This window comes from Vigna unguiculata, chromosome 4 (genome assembly GCF_004118075.2).
Source record: "Vigna unguiculata cultivar IT97K-499-35 chromosome 4, ASM411807v1, whole genome shotgun sequence".
Taxonomy (NCBI): domain Eukaryota; kingdom Viridiplantae; phylum Streptophyta; class Magnoliopsida; order Fabales; family Fabaceae; genus Vigna; species Vigna unguiculata.
The window spans coordinates 11530379-11554214 of record NC_040282.1 but is presented as its reverse complement, the minus strand read 5'-3'; the positions used below and the strand labels follow the sequence as shown (position 1 = coordinate 11554214).

The 23836-nt window shown below is 33.6% G+C and overlaps 1 protein-coding gene across 2 annotated transcripts; it reads left to right on the top strand.

Annotated features, from left to right (window-relative positions):
- The first annotated feature begins 10138 nt into the window (after positions 1 to 10138).
- LOC114181894 (SWI/SNF complex component SNF12 homolog) lies at positions 10139 to 13288 on the top strand. Of its 2 annotated transcripts, XM_028068544.1 has the most exons (3): positions 10139 to 10442; positions 10680 to 12270; positions 12754 to 13288. In XM_028068544.1, the coding sequence occupies exons 2-3, from the start codon at positions 10700 to 10702 to the stop codon at positions 12824 to 12826; spliced, it is 1644 nt and encodes a 547-aa protein (XP_027924345.1). In that variant the 5' UTR covers positions 10139 to 10442; positions 10680 to 10699; the 3' UTR covers positions 12827 to 13288. The 2 variants fall into 2 exon arrangements, with proteins under 2 accessions (XP_027924345.1, XP_027924343.1); XM_028068542.1 differs by having other exon boundaries at positions 10140 to 12270.
- Positions 13289 to 23836: the final 10548 nt, after the last annotated feature.

The window sequence follows — 23836 nt, the reverse complement described above, 5'->3', positions numbered from 1 at the left end:
TCATTTCATGCTTTAATATAGCAATCCAACTTAACAACACATTATGCAAACGATTTTGGGATTTTAGAAATAAAATTGCAGCTTGTGTAAAGCTCTAAAATTTTGTATTTATATTCAAATTAAATATGATTGAATCAAGAGTAGTGCAATGCAAAAAAAAAAAGAGTAGTGTCACATCAATCAAACATACTCGCACACCATATATTTTTATTCGACCAACAATCTCATTCAAGCATCACAACCATACAAACAGACCAAAAATCGGCAAAATAACTTTAAAAACATAAATCCTAGCTTCCCTTACCTGGAAAAAGCTAGCAGAATATTCAGACACCCAAGCAAGTGAGTACTACCGACCACGAGGCAGATTCACAAGCTGTAAAACAGTGGAATAGATTCAAAATGGGTTACCATGGTGAACCCCAGTTAGAATCATGATGACAGAGCTGGGAATGAAAAAGGTACGGTGGAGAATCAACTTACATGGACTGAAGAATGGAGTTGAGCTAACGTGAAGAAGGGTAAGACCCAAACCCTAGCAAGAGCTTCTATGGAGAGAAAAGGGAAGAATGAGAGCACCGATTTTGGCAAGTGAGTGCAGAATGAGGGACCTTGACTGCTTTATGGGCCTTGGCACCCTTTGGGCCAGCCTTTAGGCCCAACTGATTAGGAGCAACCCTTAAAAATAAGAGTAGAAAATAATTGAGCCTTATATTGGGAATTAAGCTTTTTGATTCATAAAAAAAATTGATAAATCCAAATAAAATAATTTTTTTAAATAAAAAAATATTATTGACTTTTTGTGTAATTACTTTATTGATATAAGTTAATAACAATAAAATATGTTGTTTATACACTTTAACGATAATGACATATGTATTCCTTTTAGATTATTTTTGGAGTGTATTAATTCAATTATAACAAAGTTTGGACAATTTCTTCTTCAGCTTCTGGAGTGTATTGTTTCTGGCAAGAATATTTTTGTCAAACAAATTGGACCGAGTGTGAAGTTAATTTAGGGGGCTTCTCCCTACACCCCCAACCTTTCTCATGTACCCCCAATAATTACGTTTTTCTCCCTCATAAATTTTACCTTCCTTTGGTGGTTGAAAATAATGAAACGAAAATTTATTACGCTACCAGTCCTCTTCTTTTTATCTCTGCTTCAGCCTGCACCCCCAACTTTCCTCCCACGTTCCGTTTTCTTCACTCTCTTTGTTTCCTCCCAATATTTTTCTTCACTCCCTCTAGTCAGTGTCTCTTTGATTCAAGCTTTAGTGGTCCTAGTGTCTCTCTGATTCAAGCTCCCACCAGTGGTCCAAGTGGTCCCTGGTGTTACAGATGTCGACATCCACTTCAGACATTTGAGTTGCAGATATCGACATCCATTTCGCAATTATATTTTCTTTTTTGTATTACGGATGTCGACATCTGCTTCAGACAGTTGCGTTGCAGATGTCGACATCCGTTTCGTATTTTTTTTTGTTTTTTGGTATTATGGGTGTCGACATCCGCTTCAGACAATTGCATTGAGGATGTCGACATCAGTTTCATATTTTTTTTTATGTATTATGAATGTCAACATCCGCTTCAGACAGTTGCGTTGCAGATGTCGACATCCGTTTCGTATCTTTTTTTTTGGTATGATGGGACATCCGCTTCATACACTAACATCCTTAATCTTAATTTTGTAGGACCTCCCTCCCAAAACTACCATTTTCTTCATTTTCCACATCTACCTCCTCACACTCTTTCTAATCCAATCTTGCACCTCAACCACCAGACACGATTTTTTAACCTTATTCTGAATAACATGGCTGTAGTATTAAGACCCTTTTGAAAATAATTATTTGGGTTTCATGGTGTTGGAACAAAATGGGTTTGGCAAGTAAGTAAGTAGTTGAAATGAGTAAAGTGATTGGTTAAAGAGATTTAATGAGTTTAAGCATGTTGCAGTCAACTAGAATGATATGTCACCAAAAATGGTGAAGCAAAGTGGGATAATATACATGCCACTAAACTTTGTGTTATGTTGTTTCTTTTAAGATCTACTACGTACGTATATATGCTCGTGTTTATATCTCACCCATTTAAGTTTTATATCTCTCCTAAATAATATTTTCTTTTATTATAGGTCATTATTATAATTATGGATGATCATCATTTTAGTTATTTGAGTTTCTTGGATTCTCAAGTAAATTCTAGTCTGATGTCAGACTTTTCTGCTTTCGTTCCTGATATATACGAACAAGATTATACCTCTCACTTTACAATTGATGATATCTTTCCAACATGTGAAGATTTAATTAAGTGGGTTAGAGAGGTTGCTTTTAATCTTGGATTTGTTGTTATTATTCTAAGATCAGATAAATATAATGGACAACCAGGAAGAAAGACCCATGTATTATTAGGTTGTGAAAGAGGTGGAAAATATATAAAATACAAATGTGATGCAGAACCGAGTTTATCTGGGACAAGAAAATGTGAGTGTCCCTTTAGATTGAGAGGCAAACCCATCTCTCAAGGGGAGGGATGGATGTTGAACGTAAAATGTGGTTTCCATAATCACGACATCTCATCTACTCTAGTTGGTCACCCTTATGCGGGTAGGTTGAAGTCCAATGAACACTCGTTGCTTGTTGATATGACTAAAAGTCAAGTAAAACCTGCAAATATACTTCTCACTCTCAAAGAAAAAGATGAGTGTAATGTGACAACTATGAGGCAAGAATACATAACAACAATAAAATAAAACATTTATAAAAACTTCTTACTAACTTGACCCTCTGTTATTGACTCCAGCAAGTAGTAACCGGTAAGACAGGGATATCATTTCCCAAGACACTCGTGTATACTAAATAATGGCGTAATTAGTGACTAATTTAAACTAAAGAATGAATCCATATTTTGAGTTTCATGCAAGAAAGTAAATTTGTGCATAAAAAAATAAAAGGTGAACTTTGGCGGTTAAAACGCTTAGACGGTGGAAAAGACAAGAATTGATATGGAATGGTATTGTTGGGGTTAGATTTCACCGACCTCACTCCCATGCATGTAAAAGAAAGCACACCCCTTCCATCAATATACTAATGTCAACCCACAAGTCTACTCAAACTCTAATCCCTTAATAGAATGAGCCTAGGTTTCCTTATTAAAAATTAATCCCTTGAACTCTTAACAAACAAACCCGCTTTATAAACTAGGGTTTAAGACAACCAATGGGTCAAGTTCCATTCCTAGACACAACCTTCATTAGGTATCTTGTTTCATTTCTAGGTTTCAAAAGATATTTTCCAATACCGAATGAACCAAGTATCATGCAATGGGTGATCAAACTAAGAAAGCATTAAGCAAGGAAACAAGAATACTAGCATTTAATGGAATAGGCATATAATATATTCAAAGCATTTGCAAAATACACGAGAGTTTAGTGGTTACGTATACCACCAACAAAATTGGTTTAGCTCTCCATTGTCATGGAGAGCCCAAACTTACAAAATGGAAGATGGAAGAAGATGAAGATACAAGGAGGAGCAAAGGATAGTTCCCATAAGCCCTAGCGCACCTTCAAGCTCTCCAAGAGTGAAAAATTGCGTCCCAAACTACCAAAGATGCATTCCTTTCGAGCAAACTAGAAGAAATATGGTAAAATTACCACATCAGCACAGGTGCCGCTCAGCGTTGTCCCCGCACCGCTCAACGTTGTCCCTGCACCGCTCAACGTCAAAAATTGTGAGCCAATTAGCGCTTAGTGTTGGCTATCTGGCGCTCAGCGCCCAAAAATGCGAGAAGAATGACGCTCAGCCTTGAATTCTAGCGCTCAGCGCTGAAAAATGCGAGAGGAATGGGGCTCAACCTTGAATTCTATTGCTTAGCCTTGAAATGCTAAGTTCATATCTTCAAATTTGGCTTTTTTTTTCTTCTTTCTTCTCTGGTTGACCACTTCTTTAGCTTAAGACAAAAAGCTTCCTATCATTAAATTGGACATAAAAATGAGGATTAGTGGTATAATTAGATCTATATAACCTATATTGTATTTATTCACAAAAACAAAGTAAAAGTGAGGATTAAGTGGGTTAAAAGCTCAGGAGGAGTTGATTTTTTTAGCAAAAGATAGCCAAGATAATGGTAAAAATCTACATTATCACCTTCTCATATGATACGTGCAACATGATCCTAGTACCGAGTCAATAAAGATGTATCAGAGGGACCACCTGGAAATCCTGCACCATCGTTACCAATCCCATGCTCCTCGTCCTGAGCAACATCAGAAGCCTCATGCTCAACAACATCATCCTCAACAACATCAACCTCGTGCTGACCCCTTTCTACGAGATGAAGCGGTCAGTCTCCTCCGTGCAGCACCCTATGCAGAACTCTCGGGTGCATCGTGTGAACCATGTCTACAAAAATTACCTTGTGTCCAAACTATATCTAACAAATTGAAAGTTTCAAACACTACAATCAAACATAAATCATAAAACAAGACTAAATTCTAATCATCTTCCAATTTAAATTTTTTTTGAAGGGTAACTTTTACTTTAAAGAGTAGCATTCAACTTCGTTTGAAGCAAACCGTAGCATTCAACTAAAATAAGACTAAATTCTAGGTTTTATGATTCTAGATTTTAACTAAAGAACAGATTGCTACAATAAATCACATGCAAGACAACATCACATAGCGTTTCTGAGAAAATCCAAGTAACAATTAGTATTGAACAAATCTACCACCTTAGAGGGTATGATGCACAAACAGACAACTAGGAACAAGGAAATGCACAAACACCCTAAACCCCTACAACAGAAATCAATTTGTTTGTAAGATAAAAGAAGAACAAAATTACGTACATCATGCATATATATATATATATATATATATATATATATATATATATATATATATATATATATATTTTGGGGAAAATATTTAAACTAAAAAAAGAAAAACAAATACGAAACAGATGTCGACATCCGCAATTTTGATCTCTGAAGCGAATGTCGACATCCACAATGACAAAAAACCAAAAAAAGGAAACAGATGTTGACATCCGCAACTAAAATTTGCAAAGCGGATGTGGACATCCACAATGGTAAAAAAAATGAAACGAATGTCGACATCTGCAATGGTAAAAAAAAGGAAACGGATGTCGACATCCGCAATTGAAATTCGCAAAGCGAATGTCGACATCCGATATGGTAAAAAATAAAAAGTAAAAAAACGAAATGGATGTCGACATCCGCAACAAAAATATCTGAAGCGGATGTCGACTTCCGCAATGAGCAGAAAACAAAAAAAAAGAGTGAAATGGATGTTGACATCCGCAGTAGAGATCTCTGAAGCGGATGTCGACATCCACTTTGCAAATTTAACGGAAAAATAAAATGGGTCTTTAAAGTAAATGGGTTGTGGATTAAAGTGATTAAAACATGGATCTATGGCACACATTGCACACAACAACATTCAAGTTTATGAATCAGGTTCATCATTCACGAAAAATCAAAGAAAATATGAATCAATGGTTGAGAAAAACTTAACTGGATTTGATGTTGGAGTGTGGATGAAATATGGACGGAACTGGAGGGCACTGGTTGCTGGTGGTGCTTAGATCTACTCCAATACAAAACGAAACATGTGAAGGCAAAGAAGGGATGGTGTAAGACCCGTGAAAATTAAATAAATAAATGATTAATTAATTAATTAATAAATGCGGGTAGGAAGAACATTGATGGTATTTAATTCTGATTTGAATAATGTGGAAAAGTACTAGCTCAAGTGGTTGAGAGTGCTTTAGTTGTGTGAGAGGACTTGGGTTCAAGTCTTATGTATGCTATTTATGTATTAATTAATTATTGTTGTTTTAATAATATGTGTAATTATGTTGTGAAATAATATAATATGTGAATTATATGAATTAGCAAGAAACATGAATTGGTTTGATGGTTTAGCATTGATTTGGTATTGGCATGGTTGTGGGTTCAAGTCTTGGAGAACCCAAATTAAACTATATTTTTGCCAAACTTAGTTTTGGATTGAATATGAAAGGGTAGAGGAAAACCCTAACAGTCAAAGAGGGCTGGAAAACCATCATAAGACAACCAATTAGGGTTTTGGTGGGCTGTTATTGTGGTTGCAGAAGGGAGAACAAAAATTTAATGTTTGTGAGGATTGAGAGTGTTGAGAGGAACCAAAGAGGGCCATTGGTGATCAAGGGAGAATTTTCAAAGTTCTAAGCAAAGGAGACCAGGTTAGGGGAGCTTTACACGTTAACTTTAATTTTAATTTGATTGACATGCTAAATAGGGTAATTTCATGCGTCAATTAATTTAATTTTGATTGATATGCTGAATTTGGTATGATTTTGTATGAATTGTTATATTCCATTTTTAAAGTTGGTGATTTTGGGAAATTTCCAGAGAATTAGTCTGGTTGGTGGTGAATTGCCGCCAGACTATCTTTTCCTTGTTAGGCCATTTAGGGTTCTTGCAGAGGAACCACTTGCCAAGTATAACATAAAATAGACAAATTGACCACGGTTGACCAATCCTTGCTCAGATTTGACTGGTTGACCAGTTTGACTTTTTGGACTGTCCATTGAGAAGCGGACATGTGGCAGCGCTTTCTCTTTCCAGAATTAGGGTTTCCTCATGAGTCCTTCCATGGTTAGGGTTTCCTCATGGCGGCGGGCTGCCGTAAGGGGTTTGCGATGACACAGAATGTACTTTCGATGAGGCTCACGGCGACAGCGTGGTGGTGTTCAGTCTGGTTCGAACTGGTGCAGATCTGTGACGATTAGAACTCGGTGTAGATGCGTGAATGGCTTCGTCTCTTCGTATGCGTGATGGCAGTGTGAGAGGGAGGATAGATTTGTGTTGGTGAAGTACTGCTACGGTGCAGGTGCGAACTCGTGGTGGCTTCCATGGCGAACTCGCGGTGGCTTCCATGGCTTCGATGGTGGCGTTACCATGAAGGTGTTGAGCTTGGTGCAGCGGGGTGGTTCGATGTGTGAACACGAAGCTGCGGTTCTGGCATCGTGTATGGCATATCACACGGGAGGATGTGGAGGTGTTGGTACAGGTGCTGCTGGAGATGTTGAACTGTCCGACGAGCTCGAGTGGTGCGTCAATGGAGGTTATGGCAGCGTGACCAAATGGAGACAGACGAGACCAAATGGAGATGTTGAATGGTGCTGCTTGCATTTGGTGATGATCGTGTACATGGTACACGGGAGCAGATGATATTGCAGGTGGTTCTGGTGGAGCGTAGATCCCGAGCGCGGGCTAGTTGGGAAACTTTGTGGCAACGTTTCATCATTTTTATGAGTTTTAAGGATTTCTTGTAATCATTGGAATTATAGAACTTGACTTTATAATGACTCTGATTTTGAAAATGTATTGTGTTTATAAAAATTGGATTTGAGTTGGTTTTATCGGTGTAATAAAGTATTATTATTATATTTTTATTTTATTATTTAAAATCGTAATATCCGGGCAGGATGTTACACATATGCCTAGTTAGTGCAAAGGGATCGTCTACTAGCTCAACTTAAGCATAATTTATCCCATGCTTAATCCCACTTGAAACTTAATGATGATAAAAAGCACTTTCAAGTTGCATTTAATGTTGATGATTTTTTCTTTGCGAGTAACCATACTGCCAACATTCTTTGCGCCTGCAACATAATCAAAAATTGTCCATGCTTTATTTTGGTCCTTTCAAAATTTTGGATCGCATTAGTAATGTTGCATATAGATTGGAACTCCCTACATAGGCTAAAATCCATCTTGTCTTCCATGTTTCCTTGTTGAAAATGTGTAAGGGTGTTCCAGATTCTCAATACATTCCTCTATTGCTTACTACAATTATAAAAGGACCTTAGTTGCAGCCTCTAGCTATTCTCAACACCCTCAAAATTCAAATTTGTGACATGTGGGTTTCTCAAATTTCGATCCAATGGGAGGGTACTAGTGACTACACTTGGGAATTTGTTTCTTATATCAAGATCAATTTCTAGGTCACTCTTGATGGAGAGGGTAATGTTATGATAAAGAATACAAGTGGTGAAACATCAAGGGAACATATGGCAATAGATTTAGAGAAGGATGAAACGATGTAGAAGTTTGTTAGGAGAAGTAGTAGGAGTAAAAAGATTCCATTACGATTGAGTAAGTGAGTGAGAGTATTTGTTTTGAAAGAAAGGGCTATAGGAGTGTGGAATATTGCATGACATCTCTCCTTTCTGTTATTTGAAATTCCCTTCTTCCCTAACTAGAGAGTAATTTTGATTTCTTTTCGTTTTGTTGTCCTATGCCTTTTGGAATACTCCTTAATATACCAAAAGTGATAATAATACATGGATTTCTCTTTCAACACTATTTTCTTTTGCAATATTTCTGAATTTTTTTTCAAGAACCATCTCGAGAGCATGTCATAAAATTGAGTAAATTTTTTTTGTTCGTGACATGTTATTTTCCTTGACATTCTGATGATCATCATAATAATGAAATATAACATTTACAAGATCATAGAGTTAAGTAAAATTTTTTTATCTACGACATGTTATTTTCCTTGACATTCTCATGATCATCACAATAATGAATTATAACACTTTCGAGGTGCATTATGTTACTTGTTGGATATGATCTAATGACAATAAAAAATCTATAAGAAGTTTTGAAAGAAGCTTAATAGTTCAACTCACAAGAAACGCGGTTATGAAGTAAAGCATAAATAAATTTGAAGAATTCCTACGAAATTGAAATTATTTGTGTTAGACAAATGAAATCAATTATTCAATACAATTAAATATTATTTGTTATGATAAAATATATAGAATTTGAAACTTTATTTGACGATTAAAATTAAACTATCCAAAATAAATTATCAAGAAGAGAAGGTTCACATGTATCAAAAATTTCAAGTCGGTAAGACTCTTCCGGTGTAATGCTCTAGTTCTAGAAATGCAATTCTAAATAAAGTTTGAGTTGAATAATTTCAGAAGAAAGAAAAAAAAAATCAACTATAAAAAATCTTTAAGAAGTCCGTTATAACTTTAGTTCATTGAACCTTTTTGTTTTTCTATTTTCATCGTCACATTGCACTTTTGTTTCAGTTTTAATTAATGTATTGGTTTTGATTTAAAGTTAAAGATCTTTGATTACTGCATAATTTTAGTTTTTATTTAATTTTCGTGAATACAGAATATTTATTTTTTTCTAATATATTAAAAACCCTTTTAGTTCATTAAAATGGGTTAATATGGAATTTTTAGTAGTTTTAATTGATTAAAAAGTTAATTTACTTTATTAATAACAGCATATATTTTTGTTTTCAAAACTCTAGCAATGCATTTAACACATTAAAATCTCATTTTAATAGGTTAAAAGTACTAAAAACTTAATTTAAAAATGATTTTATTCTAATCTATTTCTTTTGAATTTTAATCACTGAAACAATTCACTTTATTCCAAAATCAACCAATTATCTATCGTGTTTTATTAAATTAAAAAAAAACAAATTCAATGATTTTCTGTTCAAATGAGTTGAATGCACCAAAGTTTGACTGATTCTTGACTACTTACCAATTTTGGAAAAATTGTACTTTAAAGAGTCCAGACTAGTTAGTAAATTAATTCCATTGCAGTTAAAACGGTTGGTCTAGTTAAGCTTTTGAAATCATAACTCGGATATCAAAGTTTATTTTCTTCCTAATATTAAAAATTGATTATATTTTTAAAGTCTTACCAAAATATATATGTTTCTCCATTTATGATTACATTTTTCCTTATCTAATCTTTCAAAGGTCACATTTTCAAAGATATATTTAATGTAAAACAAACATAAATATATAAAAGTTATTTGAACTATGTTTCTCAAAAATGTGAATAAAAATGTCCCTAATTTTAGTATTTTATATAATAGTCAAACTATATATATATATATATATATATATATATATATATGATTAGTTCACACACATAGGATGAGATAACAACTAGCAATCATTCATAATGAAATTAAAATGAATAGAATAAATTAATAATGAAAATAAAAAGAAAGTAATCATACTTATTATTAAAGTATTTTTGGAAAATATGAGTTTATAGGAAGAATGACGCAACACGAACGACGCCGTTTTGCTGGAAAGCTTTAGAAGGGAACGCATACTCATTCAGTGACTAAACTTTGAGGTTTGACCTCCCAAAATTGGGCCATTTTCCTAACCCTAGCCACGCTTCACCGCCATCATCGTCCACCTTCCACAAAAGAACCATCCCCAATTTTTCTCACTCTTTCCCATTTCTCTAATTTAGCCCACTCTCTCCTCAAATTCCAGATCCTTCCAATCCATCCCTCTCTCCAACCCAAGCCCCACGCGCCGAAGCTAATCTCGTGTTCTTCTAACCACCTGGAGTTACGCGGATCCTTCCAAAGCCAGATCGAGGTAAACCCTAGTCGATTCAGTGGTTTTTCATATTCGGTTTTCTGTAATTTTCCGGGGCAATGCAAATTCGTAGTTGGTGGCGACTCACGAGAGTTCTGAATTTGGACGCTTGAATTTGTTGGTTGTTTTCCCACTTGGTTCACTGGTTAAGATCGAGAGTTAAAAGATAGGATATTTTCATTTTGGTATTGAGGTTTTTGTTTTTGTTTTTTGTTTTGCCCATTTCTTGTTGACTAGTGGATTAGGTTTGGATAGTGATGTCTGTGAACAATAATAACCCTTCTAAGGGCATTGGGGCCTCTTCCTCATCGTTTGGCAATGCTGGAATACCCTCCAATTCTATACCTGCAAACCATGGTTTTTCACAGTCCCAAGGACAAGGCCAGATTCCCGTTGGTTTTCAAGGGCAGTTTCCACTTTCCCAGGCTCATGCTATTGTCCAAGCTCAGTCCAAGGCCCAGGCTCAGGCTCAGGCCCATGCCCAAGCAGCAGCTGCAGCCCATGCTCAAATCCAGGCTCATTTGCAAGCACAGGGGTTGAGTCTTAATCAGAACCAAGGTGGTGGTTTGGGGAGTTTGGGGCTGTCGTCGGCTATTTCCACACCGGGTAATGCAAGTGGGAAACGGATCCCTCTAAAACCCCCAATTCGGCCAGTGGGATTTTCCCCTCCTAACAGCTTCTCCCCTTTGAGACCGATGGAGCTCACGCCTGCTTCGCGGAGGAAGAAGCAGAAGCTTCCCGAGAAACAGCTGCAAGATAAAGTGGCCGCTATACTACCTGAGTCTGCACTGTACACACAGCTTCTAGAGTTTGAGTCTCGTGTTGATGCAGCACTTGCTAGAAAGAAGGCTGACATCCAGGAAGCGCTCAAAAACCCACCCTGTATTCAGAAAACTCTTCGCATCTATGTATTTAACACTTTTGCTAATCAAATTCGCACAATTCCAAAGAAGCCAACTGCAGAGCCTCCAACCTGGACGCTGAAGATAGTTGGAAGGATATTGGAAGATGGTGTAGACCCTGATCAGCCAGGAGTGGTTCAGAAGTCCACTCCTTTGTATCCGAAGTTTTCAGCTTTCTTCAAAAGAGTAACCATTTCTTTAGATCAGAGACTATATCCAGATAATCACATTATTATGTGGGAGAATGCTCGATCACCTGCTCCACATGAAGGTTTTGAAGTAAAGCGGAAAGGGGATAAAGAGTTTGCAGTGAATATACGTCTGGAAATGAATTACGTGCCAGAGAAGTTTAAGCTTTCACCTGCTTTGACAGAGGTTCTTGGTATTGAGGTTGATACCCGCCCAAGGATTGTTGCTGCGATCTGGCACTATGTAAAGGCCAGGAAGTTGCAAAATCCTAATGACCCTTCTTTCTTTCACTGTGATCAGCCTCTTCAGAAAGTATTTGGAGAAGAAAAGATGAAGTTTACAATGGTTTCGCAGAAAATATCTTCACATTTGTTCCCTCCACAGCCTATACTTTTGGAACACAAGATCAAGCTATCGGGAAACAGTCCAGTTGGAACTGCTTGTTATGATGTGTTGGTTGATGTTCCTTTCCCAATTCAGAGGGAGTTGTCTGCTTTATTGGCTAATGTGGAAAAGAATAAAGAGATTGAGACATGTGATGAAGCAATATGTGGAATCATTAGAAAAATTCATGAGCACAGAAGGAGACGGTCATTCTTTCTTGGTTTCAGTCAATCGCCAGTAGAATTTATTAATGCATTGATTGAATCTCAAAGCAGGGATCTGAAAATTGTTTCCGGAGAACCCAGTCGCAATGCAGAAAAAGAGCGTCGATCAGATTTCTTCAACCAACCATGGTAAGATTTAACATTTACCTTATTTTTTGTTCATTATACTGTCAGCATTGCTATCATTGATCTAATGAGAATAATTTAAAATCTAGCTTTATAGTTTAGAGATTAATAGTTACTTGGATATGTTGCCTTTGTTTAGGGTGATGTATGATATTCTTTGGATTCTAATTAAGTTGACTGATGCACTTTCACCAATTCATATCCACGGAAGGATTTCATTTCAAAATTCAGAAGTGACTAAACGTGCATAACATGTTTTTCCTCTGAGCAAATCATATTGACACCCCTGAGGCTTCTCAAGATTGCACTTTACCCTCTTCCTTTTTTTATATTCACATCAGTTTTAAGTCTCAGTAGTTTGTTAGTGTTTGTGCCAAGTAAAAGGTAGACTTGATCAGTGTTTATGTGCTTTTTCTTCAATGTTTATACAAATGCACGTCAGTTACAATCATTGTGAAATTTGATCTTGTTTGACAACTTGAACAGGGTTGAAGATGCTGTTATTCGATATCTGAATCGCAAACCAGCTGTGGGAAGTGATGCTCCAGGAAGCACATGACACCAGGAATTCGAGAGCCTCATACTCAGTAATTCATCCCTTTTGGCGATGTATTTGAAGATATATACTACGAGAATTTCTGAAGTAGCTAGTTTTCCGACTTCCATGCTTTATTAGTGGCGGGAAGGAATGCTGCTCCATGGTAATTAATATATACAATATGTTGTTGTATGGGTAGTATGAGCACAACTAGTTGCAGTGCTGATAATTGTTTGTTAGGATAAATGGTACCACAGTTTCACGTCTAGTTGTAGTCAACTGTGGTGAATTCTTTGGTAACCTCACAGTTCATTTCTCCGCCCAAGATGCTTGTCGTTATGGAAAATTGTATTAGGAAGGATTTGATTGGTGTACAGTATCTTCAGTTGTCATGCGACAACACGAGAAAGAACAAATGTTGCACCCCATGGCTCCTATTTCATCCATCTATAGGTTCTGTTCACATTGATTTTTGGACTGTTACTTGCTCAGTATGAATGTTAGTGTTAGTGGTACATAAATAATTCTGTAACAGTAAAATTTGGTTGCTGTTCTTTTACTTCAACTTAACTTCAAACAATGCAACACTATGCAACAGGCATAACCATGGCGTACACTTTACAAATAATGGTTATTGGATTAGTTGATAATTTATAATGATTATACATGAAAAGTATACTCAATAATCTGATTTATTCTAGTATAATTTGTTGAACATAGTTTCATTTTAGTTATCATAGCAACATAAGGTTCTAATGGTGTGAAATCGTTTAGGTCATCTCCAATACGTTTGTTTGCAGCATAACGTAACTGTAGCCTAACATAAGTTGTTTGATGCTTAACATAACTGTTGACTAACACAAGTTATCACGGGAGCAAATAATATGGCATGGTTTATACAAACACCGTTTTTTATATGGGCAAATATTGTTTAGGAAAAATTATGCTTTGAAAAAGCAAAAATAAGTGATGTTACTTTTAAGAAAAGCAGAAATAAATGATATTACTTTTAAGTTATGAAGTAGGTGTATATAAATACCATTGTTTATATAGGTAAATATTGTTTAGCAAAAAATTATTATAGTTTGAAATATCAAAACTAAGTGATATTATTTTTTAAGTTATGAAATACAAATACGATACATGGATTGGATATAACATTTATTTGAAACTTCAATATATTTATTTTGAAAATAATAGGATATGATATGTTTTATATGTATAATGAAAAATGTATAATAATTTTTAAAAACATGATAAATATACAATTGTTATTCTGTAATTTCAAATTAAAATTATATGTATTAAATTTTTTAACATAAAAAATTATAAGTTACTATCATCATAAAAATATTATTACTTTATAGGTTAGATACTTTATTATTAAGTATTAGAAAAGTATCTTAAAGTATTTCGGACAGACATATGTAAGTGACTCAAATTGAAGTATTGATGTATCATAGCTTTTAAATAATAAAGCAGAGTTAATTATACAATTTGCAAAGAGTACATAAAGTTACTATTGGTATCTACTAATCTTCTTGTGAAATTGAGCAATGAGTACAAAACATTTCCTCAAGATTTAAAACAAAAATGTTATTTGGTGTTTATATTAGAGCTTTCAATAAATGTTCCTTCTATAATATTAATTTTACTTAGGATATGTTACTTGTTTTTGTGTTAGTGTTTTCTTAGAACATATTTGACTTTTGGTTGAAGCTTTTTGTTGTAGCTCTCGAAGTTTTGTAAAAGGAAAATATTTTTCATTTTTACTTCTATTGGTTTGACAACATCATTGTGAGCATAGGTATATTGTGTTAAAATATCCATGAGATGTGTTTTGGAGCAATCTTTTGTAACATTTTAGATGTCTCACATTTTTCAATGCTTCTTGTGTTGAACTCGTGTATGATGTGTATAAGGATTGTGTATTGCATTTTGAGTCTTTAACTACATCATGTCTTGTGTCTTTTCGGGTTAATTATGTTTTTCGTCCCTCAAGTATTGGGCGTTTTTTATTTTTGTCCCTCATTCAAAAGATGCGCTATTTAAGTCCCTCACGTTCTGAAACGCATGGAATTGGTCCTCATTTTAAAACACCATTAGTTTTATTACAAAGCTGGCAAACAGAGTGTCACGCCAGGATCCCATTTTTAACAATGTTTAAGTTATGATTGACACGTGGTAAAGAAAGCATTGCATTTGTATTATTAAGCACGTGGTAGAACAATTTAATTGTAATGTTTAATGTATCAGAGATTAGGGTTTAGGTTAAAATTAGAAAGAAGGGGCTTTTGGTAACGAGAAAAGGGATTCGACAAAGATTCAGATTCGACCGTGAAGGAGAATCATCAAGAGGGACAACGAAATTAGAGAACCAATAAGAAGTTGAGAGATTTCAATGAAGAAAATAGTGTTGTCATCTACGACATTCCAATTATGGAAAGCAGGTTAGTTGTTCTTCCCTATTCGATTGTATAGGGTTTGCTTTGGTTGTTTGTTGATTCCGTTTATGGTTCGATTAATGTGGTCTGTGTGTTTATTTGAAATGTAGGGTTGGGAATGAGGTTCGATGTAGCTTTCATCATATGGGTAGGTTCGAAAGAAACAGGGGACTGAAGTATGTTGGGGGTGAAATTCATGTTGTTAAGGGGATTGATCCGGATTTTTGGTTGTTCTTTGAAGCATTGGGTATAGTGAAAGAGTTCAAATACGGTGGTGATGTGAAACTTTGGTGGAAGGGTTCAAAACAAAGTTTGTTAAACAACCTTAGACTACTTAGTGATGATAAGGAAGCTATAGCGTTAGCTAACTTTACAGAGGAGAGTAAAGAGGAAGTTGATATCTATGTGCAACATGTTCCTAGTCAGCCTGAAATAGTTCACTTCATTGGTGGAGTGGATGAAGTTGTGTGTGAGGATGAAGGTTTAGGTGAGAAGGAAGTTATCGCTGAAGAGGAAGTGGTAGTTAAGGAGGTTGTGATTGGTGAACAAGATGTGGTTAGGGAGGCAGAAGTGAATGGTGAAGAGGCTGTGATTGGTGAAGAGGATGTGGTTAGGGAGGCAGAAGTGAATGGTGAAGAGGATGTGGTTGATGAACAAGTACAGGCTGAAGAGGAAGAAGATCTACCTAAAGATAGACTAGATGATAATGAAGAAGAAAGGATGACTGATGATGATGATGGATTTGGGATGGACAACAATTCAAGTCGTGGAAAGATTGGCCGGATAGGTGGATAAATTATAGAACTTAATTCAGTCCTAATTTGCGGCAGTAAAAGATTGAATTGGTTATGGCAAATATAAGCCATTGATTGTAATTTGAACCCTTTAAATACAAAATGTTTAAAGAAAAAGACATCAGTTTTTCAATGATATCAATTTTCCTCTACATTAACGAGCCTAAAAAATATTTTGGATCCCATTGGTTATGGCAAAGTCAAGATTAGAAAGCAGAATCAACCACTAAGAAAACGTAAAACATAAGGCATTGGGCAAATGAATGGCATGCAATACTCATATCATTAGTAATACCATTTTCATCATTACAAAATAATTCCCCAGAAATACATAAACAATCTCTGCAAGACCTACCAATTGAAGGAATTTCCCAAATACTACTATGAAAACTAATTACAGTTAAACTTGAACAAAAACATAACCACAAATACAATTGAAAAAGTCCACGACAGTACAAATAAAAGTTGCAGCGCCAAATCTTTTCTCTTTTTCCAATTTCCTCTTCAACTTCTAGTTTTTTATAATCAAGTCGAGTATTAGTTTCTCCATTTCCAAACAAACTTCGTGTTCTTCAACTCTTTTTCCTACGCCAGCTTCAAATTTAGATTCTTCACCTTCACCTCTACATTCCTCTTCATTAACCCATTGAAAATAATTACAATGTGAATTGGACTGCAAAAAATTGAAACCATTATAACAGACACCAAAAAAAGCTCGAGTAAAACAAATGCAATTTATCACTTACCGCCCAATTTCTACATCTTCAAAATAACCTGCCCTTGTTCTTCACAGTACCTACCTTTAGGAGCAACAATCGTTCCCACACTCATACACTTTCGATGCTATTTCTGAACACGACGCTAAGCTTTGCGAATTTTTGAACCACTTTTCCTTTGCCTACAATCAATTCCAGAGCTACCACTCTTCATCACTACAGAATGTTGTACACAAACGCTATCACCTACGTTTCCCCTGCATCAAAATGATCTCCTCAAGATCCTCACTAAGGATCCTATCTCACAATTCAAAATATAGGGTTTCAAAAATTAACCTTAGACCCCCTTTTAAAACACGTGTTTATTGTAGCTTGAGTGAAAGTTAAAAATGGGATCCTGACGTGGCACTCCGTCTATCAGCTTTGTAATAAAATTAACGGAGTTAAAAAATGAGGACTAATTTCATGCGTTTCAGAACGCGAGGAACTTAAATAGCGCATCTTTTAAATGAGGGACGAAAACCAAAATTGTTCAAAGGGACGAAAAACATAATTAACCCTATCTTTTTTAATACTTTGTGTACATGATATTTTGTAGTTATCGTCGTCTTATGCGTTGTAAACTTTTGTAGTTATCGTGGAGTTTTAACCATCATAGAATGTGTTACTTTCTTTGATGATTAATGTTACACTTATAATCTTTAATGATGTATTGCATAAAAAAATTATAAATTGTACTCCAAGTTAACATGTTTTATTACACCCAAAATTATTAATTATACAAATTTGTAAGTCCTAACATAATCATTTACATTAAATACTTGAAAACAATGACGTTCACTCCTCTTAAATTTCTTGTAACTTTTCATCCTTAGAGATAGTTTATTAGATATTTATATAATTAAATATTTAACATGAAATTAAAATTTTAATATTTAACATGAATATTTATACATCTTAATTTAACCATGTTGATGCCAAAAGTTTCTCAACTTCTAAATGTATTATATATATATATATATATATATATATATATATATATATATATATTTCTTATTGTTTTCCAAGTTTTCTATCAAAATTTGTGAAAAGTAAGTTTTCTAGAAATTTTCATGCGAACTTCACAGATGCAAAACTTTAATGAAATATAAAATATTTAATGATTTTAAGATGAGACTCTCTTGTATATTGCAAGATTATCTTCATAAAATGAATCATAAATAAATTTATTTTAAAAAAAATTAAAAATGGAAAGAAAAAAGATAATTATTATGTGATATTAACCTTTCTTTTCTCAAAATGGTCATATATCAAATAATTTAATTAGTACGATCAACAACATTAAAAAAGTATTTTTCATTCATCCATTCTGAGTTAAAATGGAATGGATCACTCTATATTGCTTGATCATAAAAGAATTGATAAATAATTTTGAATATTAAATTTATTATTATCTTGGATTATGAGGCAAAAATATTTTTATTCAATGGGAAAGAGATTCATGAATAACTACTTATTATGAATAATGAAAACTTAATCAAGACCGGCATGTGCAGAAAAAAGAAAAAGAAAAGTATAGACATCAGGGTTAGAAAATAAGACCCGAATATAATACTCATAAAAGCTTAAACTTATTTTACAATGATTAAAATTATCAAATCACTAAAAGTAAATGAAATACACTTATAATCTTAAAATATAAAGATTTTTTTAATCGATTCACCGTAAGAAAATGTTGATTTATCTACTGATTATTACTTATGGATTAAAATATATAGATAGTTTTACAAACGGATATTATATATATATATATATATATATATATATATATATATATATATATTTATATATATTTAGGTAAATGGAACATTATATATGAATTTTTTCAAATGTAAAGAAAAAATAAAAAGTTGGTCTCATTAAATTTCGAAGGATTTTATTCGTAGGTAGCTCTATTTAGATTCTTAGATAAATATAATAGGAAATTATCTACAAATGTTATATACAGATCTTTGAAAATTACAATTTTTCTCCTATCATACCCCTTTAATTTGGAACACCCTTTTTTCTCTTCTCTATCATGCCACTTTAGTCCGTTTGACCTAAAACCCTTTTCACAACTCTCACTCACAACCTCCATTCACATTGACCTAAGCCCATTTTCTCTTTTCACAACTCTTGTCCCTTCATGCATTCACAACCCTCATCCCCTCTTCGTCGTCTCTTAGTCCTTGTTCCTCGTGTATTGCCCTCGTCCTTCGTTAATTGTCGTCATTTTTCGTTTGTCATCTCTCATGCCCTATTCTTGATTCACATCTCTCATGCTCGAACAACTGTCGTGTCCTAATCTCCATTCACCAAGGATATATCCCTAGTTATGAATATATTCCTATATATCCATAAGTAATTTAGTTACGACCAATTTACCTACAAATTTTTGTCCATCAATAATCCGTAGGTAAATCAATCTTACATGTGAATTTTGTTACCTATAGACTTTCATAGTAGGTAATACCTCTTTTTCTTGTAGTGATTGCTTCAATATTAAAACTTATTTTTTCATTGAATGTGAGTCCAAAAAGTCTCATTTCATGAAGAAGGAAGAATGCCTAATAACTAGTGTTGTGTTACATGTATTTCTTTAACATATTTAATTAGTCTTTAACCAATAATCTCATTTCTAATTAATCATCATAGAATAAATTTGGATAATAACATAAATTCTAAAAATCTCATCTTGACATCTAGATCATTGCATACCTAATCCAAGTAAGCCTTCCATAGTCTCAAGACTTAAGCCTTCCATAGGAATAGATAGGCTATAATGAGAGAAAATAAATCATCACAATTAATTGGACTACACAATTCAAACATATATCTAGAAATCTCTAGTTTTGAAAAATAATGAATTTACATAAATATAAAATCCAACTCAGAAGTACAAATAGAGACTCAATGGATAACATAGAACACTTGAACTAGGTAATGCAAAACTTACCTAACCCCAAATATTGAAGCATGTTCATCATTGTCATAATACCACATCACTCTAATTATTTCTTTCAGGTTCTTTAAAAAGAAAATCAAAGTCTATTGAAGAAAACAACATATATCAAATGATATACCTAACATTTATAACTCCCAAGGGTTTAGTGAATCAGAAAGTGATGCGAATTTGAATGTCTACCATTTACTAGGATACATACAGAATAAAAAAGGTTATTGTTCCAATCCCAAGTCTGATGATAGAATCATTGTCAATCACCTTGCATCTGAGGTATTGTTCGCTTTGGAGCGTGTGCTCCGTCATAGTTTTTTCCTTAAAAGACACCTCAAAGGATGGAAGGAGGAAGGGGTATTTGAACCACCTTAAGCCTTGACCTCTAAGTTATGTGGGACTATTGGGCCTGGTAGAAACATAAGCCCTTAGTCAAGGTATAAGGGAAATGACAACAGATCAACCGTAATAGAGGGCTTAAGGATCGATCAATGGTTTCGTTATCGTCCCATGGTAGGCACTAATGTTCTGATCCCAAGTTCGTTGATTGTCATCGTTAAGGTCAATCTCCATGCGTCCAAGGTATTGTTCGCTTTTGAGTTTGTGCTTCATCATGGTTGTCCTTAAAAGATGCCTTAGAGGGTGGAAGGAGAAAATGGGTATTTAAACCGCCTTAGGCCTCGACTTCTAAGCAGGTGTAGTAGGAACATAAGTGCCTCAGTCGAGGTCCAAGAAGAATGATGGATCAACCTCAATGAGGGCTTAAGGGACCAATGTTTCGTTATCAACCCTATAGTGGATGTCAATGTTTCGATCCCAAGTTCGTTGATTGTCATCATTAGGGTCAACTACCATGCATCCGAGATATTGTCTGCTTTAAGGCATGTGCTCCGTCATTTTTTTATCCTTAAAAAGTGTCTTAAAGGGTGGGAGGATAAAGGGGTATCTAAATCGCCTTAGACCTCGACTTCTAAGTGATGTGAAATTATTGGGTGTTGTAGGAACAATTATTATTCAATTTAACATAGCTATTTGCATAATTTCATTTAACATAATAACAAGAATCAAGATGTTAAATTAACCAATTATTGTAGTAGTTATTATACTACAAAAGAAGGACATAAATTATGTTAAGATTTGCAAATACGTACATCCTAAAATAATATACCATAACAATCACCTCTTCCTCTTATTCTTTTCTCCGCATAAAACAAATTGACTTTCAAATGGATTAAGAATAGTACATAATCCATGTATCGATACTGTAAGAATTTTTGTTGGTAAATTTCATATGTTTTATAATACCTATAATGACAGGTTACTGGTATAAAAATAGATACTGATAGTGCATAAAAATTGAAGATAAAATAATAAATATAAATATTTTCTTGCAAAAGCCTTCATTTGCTGGAAACAAACATCAAAAGTCTTCCTAACTTCTCTCTTTCTTTTAACAGTTGCTCAATACATGCTATCACACCAAGACTTTCACTTAAAGCATATACAACCTTCTTACCTATAAATTGGACCGTGAAATATTTAGTTAATATAAGATTTACATTGGACTTTTAGACGTGCGAGATGGTAGATCTGATTCACCTCTAGCAAGAGAAGCCCAATGCATTTCCATGTCAGAGGAGCTCAAGTCTAGGAAGAAATTGTCCACCACAATCAAACTCAAGCACCATATTGTGGAGGTCATTGTTGTTGGTGATGGAGATGAGAGCGTCATAATCCTAGCAGGGGAGATGGTACTTGAAGAAGGTGGCACTAATGGGGACTTTGGTAAGCGGGGACAGTTTGGTGAGGAAGGATGAACCAATGTTTAAGAAGATGAAAAAAAAGAGAATAATAAGGAGTGTGGGGGACAAAGAATATGGTGAAAGTAGTGTTAAGGGAATAGCATGAGAATGAGAGTGGAGGAGGAGTGCCACATAGATAGAGGAACAAATTAAAAATCAAATTGTATAATCGAGATGTACTATGTTAGTTACAATAACTATTTATAAACTCATTTTTTATTGCAACCAATATAATAAATTTGTAATTTATTATAGAAATGTCATTCTATCACTTATTATGATGAGTGAATTGAAACGGTCATAATATGTTGTCATAAAATCCTATTTTTCTACTAGTGACGTTTTGAATATCATTTTGTTGCAATTTTTAATTGTCTAAACTAATATGCAGCTAACTTTGTTTATATTTTCGTTGTTTTTTATTATATTTTCCTTAGTAGTTTACATTGATCACAAGTGTTGAGTAGGAAATTTTATCTTTCACTTAGACACTCTTGCCCTATTTATGTTTATTTTACTATTTTTGTCGTTTTAGAAGTGCTCATTTAAGTTACAAATCATTTATTGTTTTTGGATGGTCATAGAAATAATTTTTTGGTGCATTTTGATGACATATTTGGAACCAAAAATATAATTGTACAACAAATGTTATTTGCTCAAAAAAATCCAAATTTGATGAGACAATTATGTAAAAATTAAACCAGAGAATGGAAAATAAAAAACTTGCATAATTTGTTGAGTGAATAAAATTTGATCAATGAATTTGCAGCACATTGTGAAAATTTGAATTTGTTTCAAAGAGAAAAAAAATAATAGAAAATGAAGGAAAGGGCATGGAAAAAATTGTTTGTGATTGGTCTTGTACATATTTAATGTTCACTCCTCAATTCTTTTATTAATCATGTTGATTTGAAGCCTTGTATCTCCTGTATTTATCATACTTTTATGCTGACCTCATAATAACTTAATAAGATACATATTGCAAGAGTATTGATATTCTTTTATTGATATTTTAATTGTATTTTGTCCAACCTATTGTCATTTTCATTTTTATAATGTAAGTTGAGAGTAAACACCATCCTATACACTTAAGAGATTGAGTGAAATAATTGATCAATAGTTCTACTTAAATGACATATGATTGATCTTGATTACTAGAATTATTAGTTAAAATGTGAGTTGTAACATTTTTACTTAAGTGTTTGATGATTGATCTTGATTGAATTGATCTCATTATTAATCTTGAGTTCACTGGTGAATAGGTAAATGTTGTTAGACTTACTTTGTTGTTTTTAATTGAATAAAACGTTTGATGCAAGTATGAACCATAGTTCAAAGATTAACTTTATGTTTGTTTTTTTCACAATGATATTTTGACTACTAAATTTTGACAATTTTTTCTTACAATATGAGGTGACATTTTTTAAATAATTTTGGAATATTGAGAATGAGAAAATGAAAAAAATGGAAAACTATTTAGAAAATGACACCTAAGGTTATAAGAGAAAGTTGTTAAAATTTATTAGTCAAACAATATTTTTTTTTGTTTTTTTATTGTACTTATTAATTATCTTATCCACTATTACATTTTTAGCCTTGCATTGCCAATATCATATTTGCTTGGAAGCACAAAAGCTTCGTATAGATCAACACATTTTTTTTTTGCACACTTTTTAGCTCGGTAATTTATATTGTTTACCACACATTTTTTGTGCTTAAGTGATATTTTGATTAGGTGTGGTTAATGAGTCTTAAAAGTGGAATTAGTCATTAATATTCTGTGTATTTTTCACTAATTTTGGTTAATCTTCTTATTCTAGGTGGATAGAGACAAAAATATGAGCAATAAACATTGGAATTAGAGAGAATTTTCCAAGAAAACTACAATTTTTTCCAATGAATGTTTAAAACTTGTAATAACTTATTTAACTATCAATTTACTTGACGCGAACATGTTTGCTCAATAAATGCTTTATAATTACAAAATACCATAAATAACTTATTTTACATTTAATTGATTTTTAATTTTCTAGGTTAATTTTCTAATTTTATTTTTGATTCATTAGTTAAGTTTTGGTTTTCTATCATTCTAAACATTTAGATTTCAATATTATTGATGTGCAATTGGATTTGTTTGATTAAACATTTTCAATTACACCTTGAATTGAATTCAGTTCTATATGATTGTTTCTCTTTAGATTTTATTCACTCTTGTTTGAATCAAACTCACTTGATCAATCTTACTAGTTATTTAGAATTATAATTTTAGAAACTCAC

Excerpts from the sequence above, each read along its gene's own strand:
- LOC114181894 (XM_028068544.1), top strand. The coding sequence starts at position 10,700 with ATGTCTGTGAACAATAATAACCCTTCTAAGGGCATTGGGGCCTCTTCC. Across the intron at positions 12,271-12,753 it reads GATTTCTTCAACCAACCATG|GGTTGAAGATGCTGTTATTC; the intron begins GTAAGATTTAAC and ends CAACTTGAACAG.